The 14,862-nt window shown below is 30.4% G+C and overlaps 1 protein-coding gene across 1 annotated transcript; it reads right to left on the bottom strand.

The window, feature by feature from the left end:
* Positions 1-4,593: 4,593 nt before the first annotated feature.
* On the bottom strand, positions 4,594-14,862 carry LOC106686825 (nuclear transcription factor Y subunit gamma). Its single transcript, XM_014430376.3, has 2 exons — positions 14,697-14,862; positions 4,594-7,229 (listed from the first exon to the last, which is right to left on the bottom strand). The coding sequence occupies exon 2, from the start codon at positions 7,205-7,207 to the stop codon at positions 6,416-6,418; it is 792 nt and encodes a 263-aa protein (XP_014285862.1). The 5' UTR covers positions 7,208-7,229; positions 14,697-14,862; the 3' UTR covers positions 4,594-6,415.

Here is a 14,862-nt window from a genome sequence, read left to right as displayed (position 1 = left end):
TCTTTAATTATTTCCTATTGTCATTTTTTACTACTGATAAAAAACCAAGAAAAATTTGTTTGAATGTTATAACATTTTCTTTTAAGAACTCCTTTTATAACCTGACTTTCAAGTGCACATTTTAGGATAGAATGGATTCAGGAAGTTTCTTAAACCACGATCATCACAAAATATTTCATCAAAAGAAAACCCTTTGCCAGAAAGGATTGTAACAGAAATCATTTAACCATAACCAATATATTAAAAGTTCCAAAGGCTGCTTCACTCTTACATAAATATACATAAATATATCTTATACTGATTATAAATGTATAAATCAAAACTTTAATTTCTTTTTAATATTTAATTTTTGGTGAAAGGGCTTTGGTTCGGAAGTAGAGGAATCATCCGTCTTACAACAAGTGATTTCTAGGAGATGGTGGGTGTTCAGAGGAACCAGTTCCAGAGGATGGCAGAAATTATTCTGAACTCACTTGGAATCCTACTTCATTATTTGCATTATACCTTGGCATGGTATTGTTAACTATGAGTTAAAAAAAAGATTTCAAATAGTTTTAGCTAATTCTCACTTATCCCTTTTAATATCGCTTAAGGGACCGATCAGTATGCTGTTTATTAACAACTCAACCCAGTTGAGCAGCCACTCCCAATTTTTTATGATATCCTCTTTATAGCAATCACATGCATTTACCTAAAATAAAAGTTGCCGAATTGTTTCAGAGTACACTAATATGTAAAGATATTTGGTTAACTGATGCAAACAAAATCTCCAATTGAAAATCCAGGATCTGGTTATGACCTCATTTTCCAAGATACTACACAACTGCAGTAGGGATCTTCAATCATTAATGAGGTTCTCAAAAAAAAAAAAAAAGGTCTTAATCATTACTTTAAAAAAATTTGGAATTTTCATGATAAGTCAAACTAATCAAAATAGGTTAAAGAAAAATTGTTTTTGATATTATGATACTAATTCATAGGCTGATGACAGATACCTGAAGTTTCTTTTATTATTTATATAATTAATGTTTATAAATATGGTGTAATTAAATCTAATTAACTAAAATATTTCAGAAAAGAATATTCAATCAAATTAAATCTTCACAGCTTATTATTTCTTGCAATATTTTTAAATTGGAGAATCCAGGAGATATAGGATCCACTATAAAGGATGCCAGGTATCCTAGTTTTAAAGAGGAAAAAAACATTATCATGGTAGGTTATATATTAATAACCCTGTTTATCTTAGTCAGAAAACAGCTAAGGTAAATAGGACATAATGTTACTTTATCTATTACTTTAGTGAACTTTCAATCCATATCATCTTCAAAATTGAAAGAGTACTTCTGTATATACATAAGTAGGTTATATAATGAGGATTAACTATAAGTTGTCATTTTTGGTTTAATGAAAGAACACTAGATGGATAGCAAAGAAGAAGATAGTGTACCAACTGTCCTCTAACACCCTTTAGAGGTATGGTTAGTCATCATGTGGAACATTACACATAAAAAAAAATGGAGGTTAATGGAGGAAACGTTGGCTCAATAAAATATTATAATTTTATTTTTTTTACCGCACCCGGACCATATTCCTTTCATCATACAAAAAAAATATTCAAATTTGTAATGATAGAAAATTTTTAAAAAAAGTACTTGAAATGGGCCGCAGGAGAGCTCGGTAACTTATAATTTGAAAGTAATTATTGTTAGATCTGTTTGATTGTTTACCTTATTTGATGTTTGAGTGTTGTCAGAAAGGTTTTAACATATAAGAAAGCTATAAAAGTGCCTCAAAGTAATTAAAAAATGCACTTTTAAGTAACCTATATAATTTTTTTTTAATTTTACTGTGAGTGTAGGGATGAGGAGCTGATGGTAGAATATCTGTCTTATAGGTCTGAATATCTCTTTGTTCTGAGAACCACCAGTCTATAATAACTAGAAAAAAAAAAATGGTGAGGAAATAAAGGTGAGGTTTAAGGTGGGAAAGGTTTGTTATTTTTCAATTCCAACATTGCTTAGCTCATTCCTCCTGTTCAGAAACGTTAAAATTTACAAAACTACAGCAGTGCTAATTGTACTTAGAATTAATAATACTTGTTTAAGAATCACATTCACTTATAATTTTTTTTTTTTTTTTTTTACTTTATTTAGTTTATTCACAACTGTAAAAGTATTTTTACAACCAGCGAATGAGATGTAGAGAGAGAAAAAAAAAAAAACTAAAAAAAAAACAATAAAAAAAAAAAAGTCATGAAGGCATGAAGGTTAAGGTCATCCAATGATGCCTCTCCATTAAAATTGAAATTTAAAAATCAATTTAAGAGGTCCCTATTCCAGCTCCTTCGTAAACGTTGTCTCGTATCTGGTAAGTCTAGTGTTGATAGTCCTTGAATTAGAGGGTTAGTATGTATTGGAAGTGTGCTCTGAAACCGTTTATATAAATAATGATTTAATGGTTGTTTGTACGTAGGGAGTTCGTAAGTCTTTGTGTAAGTTCTTGTTACTAATGTAGAGGGGAGCGCTACTGATCAGTCTAAGTAATTTTGATTGAAACTACTTATAAAATTAAAATATAAATTTGCCTTATATATACACCAATCATTTAGTAACCATAGAAAACAATTGAAGATCTACCTGGCCTCAATAAACTGATGTGAATAGACATATTAGACATAGGGCACTGTCAGACATATTGGAGTACTTCAATTAAAATTAACCACATTTCATTCATTAATTTGCTCTCATGAATAATGAATGAGTAAACCTAAGCTCAACTAGAGTCAAGTATGAATGAAGAGAAGAAGTATGGCAGACATGGTGTTATAGAAAATAGGTTTTATTATTTTGGTTTATAAATAAAATGGTAGATGGCGATTTCCAAGAATGAAGAAAGAAAACAAGCAAGATTCATCCAGTCGACATGAAAAAATGACAATATTAATTTGTCAATCAAAAACATTTATTCTGACAGAAAAATGTCTCTTTAAAGTAAAAATAGAAATGGAACATCCCAATTTGACCAAGTCAACTCCTTTTTTTTTTTTTTTTTTTTTATCAAGTTTTATTTTTTTGGTTAAAATATATGTTAAAAATACAATGTAAAGTTAATTCTGTACCTTCGTTCAAATCTACCCATACAGTCCACAATTCAATTATTTTAATTCCAATACAGTTCACTCATTTAGTTCTAAATAACTTTTAACTTCTTGATTATGGGTATTATTGAGTTCTACCTAAAATTACCCTGATAAATAATCAATACTAACCTGACTAGGTCAGCTTAAGCAGAATTAAAAGTTTATATTCTAATTTAAAGCTTTGTCACAATATTGTTATAGATATAAATATAATAAAGGCGTTGAGAATGATTTTAGACTATACTACATTTTTGTGAAAATTGAGTTAGAAGTATCAAAGCAGCCAGGAGATATAGCCATTTTAAAATATAAGACTAATTTTTATTTCAAGTCAGCAGTGAAAGAATGTACCAAACACCACAGAGCCCATGAGGAGAAAAAAGTCAGTTATTTCACCCGAATTTATGATTGCTTTAATGATAACTATGTATAATTACTAGTCAAAATTGATGAGTCTGCCAAGTAAGGTAGGGGGATGACAGCTGACAAAATGTTAAAAAAAAATATTTTTCATTCGGAGCTCTATATCTTTGAAACTATCAACAATACTAGAAAAGCTAATAAAACATCATTTAAAGTAGAGTAAATTTGCTAAAAAATGAAACATAATAGAGCTATTTATGCCTAATAGTTCCCGAGACACAGTTTTTAAAAAGAAACATTTCATGAAATATATCATGAAAAATCAGTAGTTAGTGACTTTATTGAAGGAAACTTTTATTTCAGGAACCATGAAACGTACAGATGTCTATTATCAATGAATGTAAAGTTAGTTTAATGTATTATAAAATTGTTTAGAATGTTTATTTTTGTAGGGGTAGTAGTTTTTATGATATTTGCATATGAACGAATAAAAATCAATTTATTTCAGCAAATATGAAAGCTACCACTCCTATGAAGGTAAACGTCATAAACTACTTTATAGCACATTAAACTATTAATGCTAAAAGACATCTGTATGTCTCATGGTTCCAGTGATGTAGTTTTTCAGGATAAATTGACTAACCACTTACTTTTCAGAACATTTTTTTTAACTCAAATTAGCTCACTCGATCAAATCAAATAAATACATGGATATTATATGCCAGTTAATTTGCGTCTATCTAAAGGATAAGAAAAAATATCACAGATTCTATTAAATGTTTTTTTATATACTAAAAATTAATGAAGATAATGAGGATTTCAGTGAAGTAGGTCAATCAATTTTTCAGGAGGGAAAAGCAATTTATATTTGTTTTTAGTGTCATCTACTGTGAAACTGTCAAATACCATTTTTGAAAGAAATTAAAAATTGTTCACCTTGATTTATTTGGAGGATTTTTTTTATTTTGGTGACCATTGCTGTTTATATAATCCTACATAACTCCTCTGCATTTTATTCAATTCCTATGTTAATACAACTGAAGGAAAGCTGAATATCCCCTGGTTTAACCAACATCAACAAAAAAAAATTCTTTTTTAATAATTTATTTATTGTTATTTATAACAGTATAAAAAAATAAACAACAAGTAAATTTGCTGTTAGTGATGAAATAACATGATACAAACATGCGGAGACTCTACTCATTGATAGAATTCCAATAACTTTTCAAGAGATCTTGAGACCATCTTCTTTTCAAACGCCTAGGAGGATTATAAGGTAATGAAGGAGAACCCAGGATGGAAACAAGTGGCCTTGGTGGTTGGCAAGTTTATCATGCAAGGGTTGCTATCTGGCCATATCAGCAACATATAGAACATTAAGATCCTGATGGATGACTTTATTTGTGACAAAGTAAGGAGCATTAAGGATTTTGGACTGTAAGGATTAGATTTAGGGGAGGAATTCGATGGTTTAGTGGAGCTCCTACGCTCACCTCCATAAGTCCAGATAGGCCTTATTATAGTCATGTAGATCAGTATTTTGTAATGGATTGGAAGTTGAAAACTTTTTGTTTACCAAAAAAATCTGGTCAACCTATTATCTTCCAGGGAAAATCCTGAGCATTATTAACAAAAATTCCTATCACAATTGGATGAATATTATACCAGTGCATAAAGTGTAAAAAAAACAAATATTGATTTTTATGTATTCAACCCATTAATTTTAGGGGAACTACAATAAATATGACACATGAAAACCTTAAATTTAAGAATATTAAATGGGTAATAATGAGACAAGAATAAATAACCAAATTTCTAAAACTATAATTTTTAAATCAAGATTAAATTATTGCTTTAACGTGATTCCTTATCAATTAATCTTAATATGAACAGCGAATAAATGTTTTTCACAGAAAAAAAAGATAAATTATAGAATGGAGTTTTAATGATTTAATTAAAATGAAAATGTTTTATACATAGTATATATCGTGTGCAGAATAATAGAATGAAAATATGGTAACACAAACATATTTTAAAATATACAAGAGAAATATAATAATTTTAAACACTAAAATAAAATCATTAGAGATAATAATTATTTTCCAACACGATTTAAAACTATCAGTAATCCATCAGGCACATGCAGGATAGGGAACTCGGAAGAGAAAAACTGCACTTGACATGAGCCTGACGGTTCGATAGTTTTAAAACGAGGCAGAAAATGTCTACTGCTACGATACAATAAAACTGAATTTAACAGGCCTTTAATTTGAGACATATTACTGTATTTTCATTAAACCTATAAATAAAATATAAAACTTCAACTCGTAAATCAAGTATGAACAATAAAGAAAATATTAAAGAATTCTTTTACAGAAAGTTTCTTCCTTCACACGTCAAATAATTTACAATATTTAACAATAACTGAAGCAAAAAAATTACATATAAAAAAAATGATTTGAAAAGTAATTTACAATGCTGAGATGAAAGAAGCAATTACTTACACTTTTATTGAATTTAAAATTAACTAAGGATACTTAAATATTAAATATATCATATCATAGAATATTTCAATAATTTTATGAACAGGAAAATATTACTTGCCATAATTACAATAAAGATTTCAAATAATAAATCTAAAAAAAAAAAAATGGGTTTTAAATTTCAAGAAAAAAATTAAAAGGCTATACTCTTCAACAAAGGCTGAAGTAAAATGGTAAGATCAATAAAGAATGCAGTTCTTGTAACTGCTAATCATTGTACGGAGTTCTAAAGGAATGTTCTATTAATAAAATATTTACAGGCTTTATACAATTTTTTTTTTATAACTTACAGGTTATTAGAGTGTCTGTATCAGTCCAGTGCAAATAATCACTAAGAAATTTACAATTTCTTAAGTTTCTTTATTTGCTAGTTCTGCGGAGGGTTTGGCGCTTGCACAAAGACTGGATTTTGCTGCCTGACTTGTATTAACTGAGGGTGAGAAAGCATGATAGGGGCAGCACCAGCACCTTGAACACGAATCAATTCCATTGCATGCTCGGGAACTTGTACAGGAACATGCTGTACTTCTCCATTGGGACCGACGATTTGCTGAAGCACTTGGATGCCGCCACCTGTTGAAACTGGTTTACCTTCAGCCACCGTCATCTGTTGCTGCAGAAGTTGCAAGGCCGCAGGTCGCTCCTCCTCTTCCTCATCCTGAGGCTGTTGCGCACCGGATTGGTTCAACTGCAGATAATACTGGACTTGATCTAGAGAAACAGGTGCACGACCGCCTGGCCTCGCTTCCTCCCTTGGCACTATATCTATGAGAAAATCGAACTGATCATACTTCGTTATAGCCATTGCTATATCATTTCTCTGAAGAGTCCTTCTTTTGTTGTCTTCAGTATGTACCCAAGATCTTAATGTCAGCTCCTGGATGAATAGTTCAGCAGCTTTGGCAAAAAGGACAGGAGCTTCGGCAGATATCATTTTCACATCCTCGTCCAACTTCATGATTTTCTTTATTCGTGCAAGAGGTAATGCTTGACATCTTACATCCATATTCTCAATCTGTCTAATTTCTTCCGTCATTTGAGGCCAGAAGTTGAGGAGTGCTTGAGAGGCATCGGTAAGAGCTTGCCCATTTCCAGAATCATTGTCAGAAGGAGAGTCTATGATCACTTCATTATCAGGATTGAGAAGGAACACAGACATCTTTTGTTATGGTGAAAGTAAACTGAAACAGATAAAATAAAAGAGATGAATTGTATTTTAGGTGATAAAGACCAAATATTTATCAATATAAACTAACAGTTAAGTAAATAATAAGAGTAAATCAGGGATAGAGGTTGGCTTCGATATTCTAAATAAGATAATAGAAATAATGAAGAATAAATAATTCTTTAGTCATTTAGAAAATATTAAGCCATTTGAGTAAGATGATCAACTTATTTATATAAAGAAACAACAGCTCAAATAGGAATTAAGTTGGCAGTGTAAAGGCTAACCTAAAAAAATATGTAGTAATTAGCTTAACAGTAGAGACTCAGTTTAATATAATATTAAAAATCTCTAACGACCCCTGTTACGTAATAAGGAAATTAAAAAAAAAAAAGATAATCTTAATAATTCAGGTTCACAAAAAAAAACACACTGAAGTTCAACAACTAATTTACGTTAATACCTAAGGCACGTTTCACTCTTTAATATAGCAAAAATACAACCTACTGAACTTGGTACAAGAGCCGGGAAGAAAAATAAACAGTTATTTCACTCCAATTTTCTATTGTTTTAATGAAAACTATGTATAATTACTTGTCTAAATTGATGAGTCTGCCAAGTATAGGTAGAGGGAATAAAAAATGGTGGCTGTTTCAAAATGTAAAAAAAATTAATTTTTCATTCGGAGTTCTATATTTTTGAAACTACCAACAATACTAGAAAAGCTAATAGAACATCATTTAAAGTAGAGTAAATTTGCTAAAAAATGAAACCTAATAGAGCTATTTACGTCTAATAGTTCCCGAGACATAGTTTTTAAAAAGAAACATTTCATGAAATATATCATGAAAAATCAGTAGTTAGTGACTTGATTGAAGGAAACTTTTATTTCAGGAACCATGAGATGTACAGATGTCTATTATCACTGAATGAAAAGTTAGTTTAATGTACTATAAAATTGTTTATAATGTTTATTTTCGTAGGGGTAGTAGTTTTTATGATATTTGACAAAATAAATTCACAAAATGTTGATTTATAGTTGTTTGGATAAAATTTCTGAAAAAATATATCTCAGGAACCATTAGACGTAAAGATGTCTGCTAGGTATTGTAGGCTGTTCCAACGATATGGTGCTCTGAATGAAATCTGATGGTTTATTATAGTATCTCTACAGTAGAATAATAATTTTTACCTATCAATTTATAAACTGAATAATCAATTATAACCTATTACAAAATTAATAATAATTTTTGCAAACCAATTTAGGTTACTAGCTCCCAACTGTTACTCCATCGTAGGTGGAAGTGTTCTCACTTATACACAATAAGAAAATGGTCAAACATTGTTACCTGTTCTAACCTGACACCATAAAGTGATTTATTTTTACGCCTGACCTCAACTGAGAAGTATTCATCGGGTCTTTGTGTGAAATCAGAAATTGACAACTGTGAAACAGCAATATACTTTATTATGCTGATAAAGCAATAATAATAATATTTTCATTTTTTTTTTATTCGGCCAAGACTCCCATTGGAGTCCTATACTGCCTAACCATGGTCGGGGATCAAAGTTCTTCATTTTGTGGGACCGCCATGCAATGAAAAAAGTCGACGTCCCAGACCGGATTCGAACCGGCACCGCCAATAGACAAATATTTTAATTAATATAACACAACAATAAAACACTACATATAAGAGAGTACATGCAACCCTGCCATGTTGGAATAACACTTGTGTGCTGTTAATTTATTCCATAATACAATCTATAAATTGTTGCCATCTTGTTTTGTTGCGGATGGTTAGCATCCTGCACAAAACAAAAAAAACAGACATTTCGAAACAAGGCTCTAATTGCAGTAGATGCCCCTTGATTTATAAGAAATAGTCAATTACATTGCATAATTATTATTACAGTTAATTATTGATTATGTTTTTTATTAATTTATTTTTACTGTCTAAAATTATTAATTAATAAATAATAATGAAGACCGCTACAACCCATGAACGGTTGAGGTTCAGTACTTTGTAAGGAAGTAGTTTTTAAAATGGTTATACAAGGAGGTGCTTTTTAAATTCCACACTCAACCGCCAGATTTTCCTCAATTAAGGGTTCTCACGTTATGAGAATTGATGGACCCCAGGAGGGATCCAGAACCCACAGAGTTGACTAACGGCTACAATAGCAAAATAAATAATTATATGCCACAGCCAGATTCGAACCAGGGTCTTTGGAGTTAAGAGCACAGCTTACCTCTGTGTCACCCCTGACTTGGTGATAAAGAAATTGAAAAAAAAAAATGAATCTTAATAATATAGGTAAAAAAACAAAACAATATGCTACAGTCCAACAACCCATTTATTTTAATGTTTTAAGCACGTTTCATTCTTTAATTCAGTAAATTATTAAACTGGAGGTGACTATGAAAACAAAAATGCAATGGGTATAGTCCATCCACGATAAGTTTGCCTTTATAAGAGCACCTTCCACCCTAGCTCCTTCTCCCCCCACACAATAACAAACCCCTCCTACCGGGAACAAACCAATAGGCAGTCCGGAACTTGATAATGCCCAACCAGTTTGGGATTAGATAGGTACTTGGAACACATTTATCTTCCCTATTCTTGGTGTACTAAGTTACTGATATGGGAGGTTACTAATTTCTTTAGGTTATCTTTTATCTTTGACTGTGACTGTTTTATATTGATTCTTGTTTTGTTTTGCTTTATAGACAAATATATTAACAACTCTGTTCTAACTTGCAATTTAATAATCATTGTGTTTAGAAAAAACTGCCTCTTTAAAGTTCAGATTGGTTGAAACAGTTAGAGCAACTATTTTCTTAATTTTAATGTTTTAAAATGCAGTATAGTTGGTATTTTTCATGATAAATGCAGTAATTTATGGCTTTTCATAATAGAGGGAATATGGATTAGACCACTCTCAGCCTATGTTTTAATGAATTTTAATACATTCTTAATTACGTTTTTGGTTTGAGAGTGGATCATTTTCCCTCAACCCAGTTTACTTGACATGGTAAACATATAATCTTGCGATACTAGTGAAAAAAACTGATAGGAGGAATTGCTCTTTGTAAAGTTGCAGAAGTAGGTCGAGAAAGAGAAAGGAATAGGATAAGAAAGGTAAGGAGAGGAAAAGAAAGGTTAGGAAAGATAGTCCAGTCTACTGAGTAGGTCTGTTCAAACAACTACTTTTGACTGTACGGAGCATGCACAGTACAGGATTTGGGACAGAAAATACGTACTACGCATGCTCCGTACAGTCAAAAGTGGTTGTTTGAACAGACCTAGTGGAGAGAAGAGTGTGGGATTGGTGGTAGAACGTTTGCCACTCCGCATCTTCCCCTCCCTTTACTCACAGGCAAACTCATCTTGGTTGCACTATACTTGTTAATTACAGTATCGCCATTCTATAATAATAATTTATCTAATATTAACATACATCATCGTTTAAAAAGTAACCTCATAATGCACATATTAACAAGCATTTTTCGCTTGGTTAATGCTGAGAAAGTGGCAATGGCGTTCCTTCAGGCTAAAGAACTTTTACTAATAATGAAGGTACTCTCAAACAATCAGGAAATGACTCTTTATTTTGGTAAAAAAGATATTGGAGATGCTACAAATGAAATTGTAGGAAAGGCATCGGAATAAGGACTGAAACATGTTTTTTTTTAATTCTAAAGTAAGTTAAGAAACTGCAGCATACTTTATTTATTCGTGGTGTTAGCATTTAACATATTGAATATTGTTTAAAACATTTAGAAATTCTGAACCCACAAGAGTTGATTGGAATAATTACCTTCATGAAGTGTGTATATGGAAAATTGAAAAACAAAAATAATCAAACTTGTATTGGGGGAGATGGTGAATTTGTGGAAATAGGACAACAATTTATTTACAAAAAGGAAGCATAACGTAGGACGTGTCCTTCCTCAACAATGGGTTTTCGGGGGCATTTGCCGAGAAACAAATGAAAGTTTTTTGGACTTAGCTAAGGATAGATCAGAATCCACATAGTTAGAAGTAATTGAAAGAAGAATACATTTGAGTAATGAGTTGTATCAGATCCATGAATTTATACAGAATGGGATATAAGCATCAAACTGTAAAGCATTATTATCATTTTGATAATCCAAAGACATTAGCGAATAAAATAAAATTGAAAGATTATGGAGATCATCTAAATGGGAAAAGAAGAAGAACAAATCAGAATTTTCCAGCATCTTATTTAACAGAATTCAAATGGCACACTAAATTTAAAGAAAAAGATAAGTTTTCACAAAGAAATATAAGATTTTTAGTTAGGAATAAATAAAAATTACTTTTGATTTATTGATTGTATATATATTTCTTGATTGATTTAGTCCAAAAATTAGTTTTGTTTACAAAAACATGTGTGTGTTGTTATTATTATTTTTAAATAATTTAATTCATAAGAAGTAGTGATAACACAATTAACAAGTACCAATCAAATTGAAACAAATCCAGCTAAGCATTAGAACACCTTACAGAATAAACATTATTGCATATCGAATTGAATCTATTATTCAGAATAAGGCAGGTTGAATTTAAAACATACGATACTCTCTGATAACAATGTTCTTAAAAGATCCTATCTATCAAATTCATTAACGTGGTTTGCAATAAAATTATGCTTATCATATTCCCAATACTTTGCAATTACGTTTTAATTATATATTTATAAAGTCAAAACTTATTATAATTAGTAACTATACAAACAAAACAAAACTTTATGTAAGATCAAGAATAGATAAGTCAATAGCAATGAATAAACCTTTATAGTTATGAAATTTGTTCATTGAAAGAAACTATAATGTCAAAAAGTTACAAGAAATGTTTTTCCTCCGTGAAGTTCAAGAGAGGCTCTTTCACTCGGAAGAAATGGTATGAAACCAACTAAAATTTATAAAGTGGAAGATTATTGATTGACCGTGTGTGAAGATGAAAGGAATATGGTCCGGGTGCGGTCAAGAAAAACTCAAATAGTAGAGATATACTAATTTAATGAGCCAACGTTTCGCCCCACGTTGCAGGGCTTCTTCAGGGCTATTTTGACCGCAGTCAAAACTAAAAAAAAATGAAAAATTTTTTTTAGTTTTGACTGCCGTCAAAATAGCCCTGAAGAAGCCCTGCAACGTGGGGCGAAACGTTGGCTCATTAAATTAGTATATCTCTACTATTTGAGTTATTCTTGACCGCACCCGGACCACCTGCAACGTGGGGCGAAACGTTGGCTCATTAAATTAGTATATCTCTACTATTTGAGTTTTTCTTGACCGCACCCGGACCATATTCCTTTCATTAAAATTTATAAATTTTGGACAAAAAAAAGAATCTAACAAAGATCGGCTGGAAGATAAGGCTGGAACAAACAATTCCTTCAGAATCATTTCAAATTGCCAATTAAGCAAAATTAAACTCAAAAAGAACTTTCTCTACTGCATCAATTCGGAGGAGAATATCCAAACATACTCCATGTTTACATTATAATAAGAATGTGTTTGCAAATTATAACATGTTTCTGGATGGGATCTCAAAAACTATGTAGCATAACCTAAAATTTCTTGCTATTTTACATGTTGTCATATTTCATATAATGATAAGACATTGCACATAAAAAGGCATATAACTATTAAATTTCCTTCAGAAATTATACACCAATGAAAATATGAGAACTTAAGAATTAAGTTATCTTTATCGATATCAAATAAGTACAATTTAAAAACATAAAAATCAATGCTTACATTTGAAATAAATTGAGAAAATAATGAGTATTAAGTAGGTATTTAATATGATGTGAATCTAGAAAAATTAACTGAAATTGACTGATTATCAACTAACAATATAATTTTTTTGTATTCATACTTCAGAGATGAAAAGAATTCTGTTGTTTTAAAATATTCCGGTAATTATTTACTTTCACTCCCCGAAAATTCCAGCCTTTTTGGGGAGACAAATTACTTCTTGACCTGACTGTACTAACATTTTAAAAATGAATTACTCTCCCAGTCAACAGGGAATAATTTTTTTACCTCTAGGAGGAATTTAAAGGAAACTAGAGGAAACACTCTAATTAAGTCAACCCAATAAATACAGGAGAATCTTCAGATTGATATCCAAAGAGCAGATTAAGAGTGAAATGTCAAACCACAGAATTATACCTATGGAAAAATTAGGACATTAATAGACATAGAAATATGGGATCATTAGATGTAATTTGTCAATTAAGAAATTTTATATCCCCCACCTTCAAATAATTGTAGTGACGTCCTATATTTGTATACATAATATATGTTAATGTGTATATATAAAAAATAAATTTTGGATTTTAATTTTAACTGAATGTATTCCAAAGATAGTACTGTAGACTGGGGTTACTAACTCTGCTATTAGGGTTGTCAAAAAGTAACCAGTCTACAATCTAAGAAACACATCCAATACAAAATACAACAATTGTCAGATATGCCAGTGTTCAAGCAAAGTAGTAATATCTAAAAATGGTGTTTAACCTAAAAATGCTCTAGCCACATTAGAACATTGTTTGGAATTCTCCTAATCAATTGCCTCTAACATTATATTCAGCAAAATGTAAAATTATACAAATTAGAATAGAATAACAATGAAATAAAAACAGTATCATGTAAAATGTTAACATATGAAACTAACAAACATACAGTACTTAAAGAAAATTAAACATTAGATTTTATATTCATAATTAATGAGTAATAAATATCCAAAAAATAATTGAGAAATGATTTTATAAAATACTATGTTGGCAGGTCACATGTAAGAAAATATTAAAAGATAAAACTATAGAAGTTTAAAAGAGTTTATAATAATAGGTGATTGACCGTATGCGAAAGAGATGGACAAGAAAAACAAAAATAGTTTTCAATGATTTATTTCGACCCACAATGCAGGTCTTCATCAGGGCTAAAATAAAATTATACAAAAAAGGGATAATGTAACAGTATGAGAAGAGATATGCAAGCAAAACAGATATGAAGATGGAGGTATAAAAAGACACCTATTTACACAAAATAACATTGACATGGATGACTTATTATGCCTTCATCTTCATGATTGTTTTGTTTATATGTCATTTGTTATACTCTGACATTATCTTTACCTAACTTGTGTCTTTTTATTTTAGCTCTGATGAAGAACTGAACTGTGGGTCAAAATGTTAGCTATCAATAAATAGTCTAAAACTATTTTTGTTTTCTTTGATCGCAGCTATGACCATCTCCTTATAAAAAGAGTTTTTTGTATGTTTTTGCAAAATAAAAAAAAAAACAGGATGTATTTCAGCTATCCCTAAGTTATCTAAAATTGTTTAGACAAATTAATTACTTCTGCAGTTTTAGAAAAGCAAAGCTAAAGTGATTTTTCTAATCATTATCAAACATATGTCATTTTTGTAAACAATAAAGATGGCATACCTATATATAGTCCAAATAGCAATAATATCCGATGTATTTTGATATAAATTTTTAAAAGACAAGACAACCGTAACTTGAACGCATAACCATTCACTAAAAAAACCTCCTTCTCCGCTCTGGTAGAACTTCTACAAACCAGAAACACAATAAACCTCCCTCCTTATTT

Source organism: Halyomorpha halys, unplaced genomic scaffold (genome assembly GCF_000696795.3).
Source record: "Halyomorpha halys isolate HHAL.00 unplaced genomic scaffold, Hhal_1.1 Scaffold884.1, whole genome shotgun sequence".
Taxonomy (NCBI): domain Eukaryota; kingdom Metazoa; phylum Arthropoda; class Insecta; order Hemiptera; family Pentatomidae; genus Halyomorpha; species Halyomorpha halys.
Note: the sequence above shows the minus strand (reverse complement) of the source record. Positions and strands in the feature narration are given on the sequence as shown.